The 3,356-nt window shown below is 42.3% G+C and overlaps 1 protein-coding gene across 1 annotated transcript in view; it reads right to left on the bottom strand.

Moving 5' to 3' along the window:
* LOC107090737 (nucleolar protein 4-like) overlaps window positions 1-3,356 on the bottom strand; it is a 37,280-nt gene that overhangs the window by 5,446 nt on the left and 28,478 nt on the right. Inside the window, exons 6-9 of the mRNA XM_015384296.1 lie at window positions 2,309-2,601; window positions 2,039-2,224; window positions 834-1,022; window positions 605-724 (exon numbers count right to left, since the gene is read on the bottom strand). Coding sequence (XP_015239782.1) covers window positions 605-724; window positions 834-1,022; window positions 2,039-2,224; window positions 2,309-2,601 — 788 coding nt within the window. The remainder of the gene's footprint in view (window positions 1-604; window positions 725-833; window positions 1,023-2,038; window positions 2,225-2,308; window positions 2,602-3,356) is intronic.

Genomic DNA, 3,356 nt, shown 5'->3' with positions numbered 1-3,356 from the left:
TCAGTACTTCCACTTTTACCAGAGTATTTTTTAACACAAGTATCTGTACTTTTACTCAAGTACGGAAAGTGAGTACTTTTGCCATCTCTGCAGGTAAGCAATGCACCTGGCTATGTATACTGTATGATGTTGATATGGATTTATCAGCCCAGCATAATCAATTATCTTGTGTTCTGGTTCTAAAGTTTATATTTGAATCGTTGGTGTATTTCTCACTCAACAAGAAAACGCATGGGTCTCCTAACAGGTCGTTTACTCCTCTGGATCTATACCCAAAAAATACGAGGAACTGTGTTTTATTTCACCTTTCTGTCCCAAAGGTTTGCTCAGGTCAAACTTTCTCACATTGTTATTCCCGGCTTATTTTTTTCCTGATAGTAACAGAAAAAAATACCAAGAAATGTACTTGCTGTCTAATATACTCTTCCCAACAACAGGTGTAATGATGAACAAATAATCCATCTGGTTTGTTCCTTAGTTGTCATGATACTGTGCCTCATTGGTGGATAGCTTCTTTTTGGTGCATTTTTTGTGATATTTAAAAGTATATTCTCCCTAATCCATCCTGGGTGGATTTAGACACACTGCCTGCCCAGACATTTACCGTCGGTTGGTAGACATCGAGCCGCATCCTCTTGGCAGCATTTCGGGTTTCGCTCTCGCAGGCGGCAGCGAGGATATTCTCAGCCATGGCAGAGGTGAGGTGAGGGGGAGTTGGCCGGATCTGCCGACAGGGTCAGCAGTATCATGAGAACACATTTTTCAGACAAATGTGTAAATATCAGATGGAAAAACTAACAGAGCTTTGAACTTTTTTTTTTTTTTTTTTTTACCTCGAAGCCGCCTTTTTTCATGCGGCGACAGGATTTGAGGTAGGTGCGGATGCGCTTACGGGAGCGCTCCTGGAACTCTGGGAATTGGCGGCTGCAGGACTCGATGATGGCCTGGATCTTCTCCTTGGGCTGCTTGGAGATGGGCACCATGCGGTCCAGATTCTCATCCACAAACAGACGCACAAACATCTGACAGACACCATAAGCGCGGGGGAGGGGAAAGAGGGGATGTAGAGCAGAAAGAATGGAAAGAGGGGGAGCAGGGTCGAATTGTGGGTGCAAGTTGAAACAAAAGAGAGAAAAGAGGAGGCGGGGATGATGGGGGAGGCAGAGAGAGGAGGAAAAGGAAATAAAGCGGATATAATCTCTCATGTTTGCTTTCCCCCAACATTAGCATTTCTCCAACTCTACTGTTATATTGGTTTTTCTATGGTTTCTATATGCTCATACAGCAGAGCACACAAAGCAAGGTGTTCTGGTTTTCTCATCTTTGTATTAACATATATAATGTCAGCCACAGGTAAAAGTACATTTCACTGTAAACTACATGAACACCTAGGTTTGCCCATTTAACTACATCAACTGCCTCTGAATCAAACCCCTTAATAAATCACCCTTGTTGGACCCTTTTAGTTTTAGAAATTAGAAGCTTTTTTCCATTTATTTCAAAGGAAAAATTCATTTTTCACCCCAAAAAATAGAGAAATTACATCATTCAGCATTTAGAAAGTCTGAAGAGTTTGACAAAAATTCATAAATAGTTATAGCTTTCAGTGAAAATCACAGCACTAGTGTCTGAAAAGGAAAACAATTCTGAATCCCGAGAACATAAAAGAGACTAAATAAACCAGAACCAAAAAGACGCCTTGGTAAAAAGTGAGTCAGAACCAAGACTGATCAGCCTTTTCAGATTTTGTTGCAAATAATGCAGCAAAATCTGAAAAGGAAAAGGCTGAAACTACAGCGCTTTGCCTGAGACTGCTCCATCAGCAAAGCTGAGAGATGGGTGTGGGCGTGATCCAGCTGATTCCACAAGTGAGACAAATTAGGTTCTGTTTCTGTTCTGCTCTAGCAGAAAATCCTGAAGGGGATGGATTTGCAGCAAAACTGTTTAGCTTAGTGGTTTATTGTTACATGATCTACCATAGTGGGGGCAGGATAGTTAACTTCTCCATTATTGGGGACACGTTTAACTGGTTACTCACATTGAAGGCTTTGAGTCTCTCAGGGTCCATCCCCTCAGCGTCATTGATCTTATCGTTGTCATCATGGTCATCGTGATCGTCGTCGTCATCGTCAATTATCTGCGCCCGACCAGAGGTCAAGTCCTCGGCACTCATGCTCAGTTCTGTTTTCACCAAGTCATAGCTCCCTGAGTTGTAAGGGGGTGACTGAAGAAAACATAAAATGCTCTTATCATAAATTAACAACTAATAAAGCAGAACAGTAGATGAAAATCTCTGTTATTTGCTGACCTTGTTGGAGAACTCTGTTTTGATGGGGAACTTCTTGTTTGGGTCTGCAGCGTAGCTGTTTGGCGGTGAGTTCCCGGCCGGCAGCAGTCTGTCGCTAAGATTAACCGGCTGCTGATCCTCCGACGAAGACGAGGACGAGGTGGTGCTGAAGTCCAGGGGAGCGCTCAGCCCATTCTCTGCTACCTCCCCGTAGGAAGCGCCTCCATCTGGGGGGTTTGCACCCACAGCCAGCACCTCTGGGGAGGTCAGGGCTGGCAGCCCGTTGGCGCTGCTGCTCTCTGAAGAGTCATCATCTGGCAGAGAGGGTGAAGATGCATCCGATGAGCTGTGTGAGTTCTCTGACATCCTTTAGCATTAATTCAGCCTTGTTTACTACAAAAAGCATGGGGGGTGGGGAGAGGGTAACACTAAGACTAGGGACTTCCTGCTTAATGCTGTGTGCTCTGAATTTACAAAAGAAGTCTGCATTAGGATCAGCTGTCAGAAAATAATAAAAGTTAAATTTAAAAAAGAAAATGTTAAGAGGGTTTAACAGCAGAGAGAGAAATTAGGATAACCAGAAACCCTTTTTTTTTTTTTTTTGGGAGGGAGGGGGGCTTGACGTCCTACGTCTAGGAACTGCTTTTAAATAGGATAAATGAGCTGACGTGATTCGTGCATGCTGCAGATAGAAATGAATGAAACAAAATCATTCTTCTGTGAAACTGTTTTACTCCATTCTGAATCTTATCTAATCTGGTCTTTGTCCCACTTAACGATCTGGACCATGAAAGCAAGGGGTGCACAGTGGACATGGGCTGCACCCACTGGAAAAGTGGATTTATCTGGATTAGTCCACTAAGAAACAGGCAAGCTGTTCCATGCATACCAATCTGTACAGTTTGTACTGTACAGGACTTTTTGTATCAGAAAAGATGTAAACAAAGAGAAACATAAATATAAAAAAATAAGTGAAGGTAACATTTTTAAATTCCAGTCTCTGTAACTATTTTTTATATTTGTGTAAAATAAAGAATTTTTGCCAACTATGAAAAAATCTGTCAATAAC

The sequence above is a fragment of the Cyprinodon variegatus genome, unplaced genomic scaffold, assembly GCF_000732505.1.
Source record: "Cyprinodon variegatus isolate N-32 unplaced genomic scaffold, C_variegatus-1.0 Scaffold309, whole genome shotgun sequence".
NCBI classification, from domain to species: domain Eukaryota; kingdom Metazoa; phylum Chordata; class Actinopteri; order Cyprinodontiformes; family Cyprinodontidae; genus Cyprinodon; species Cyprinodon variegatus.
The sequence above is the reverse complement of the archived record's forward strand: the minus strand, read 5'-3'. Positions and strand labels throughout refer to the sequence as shown.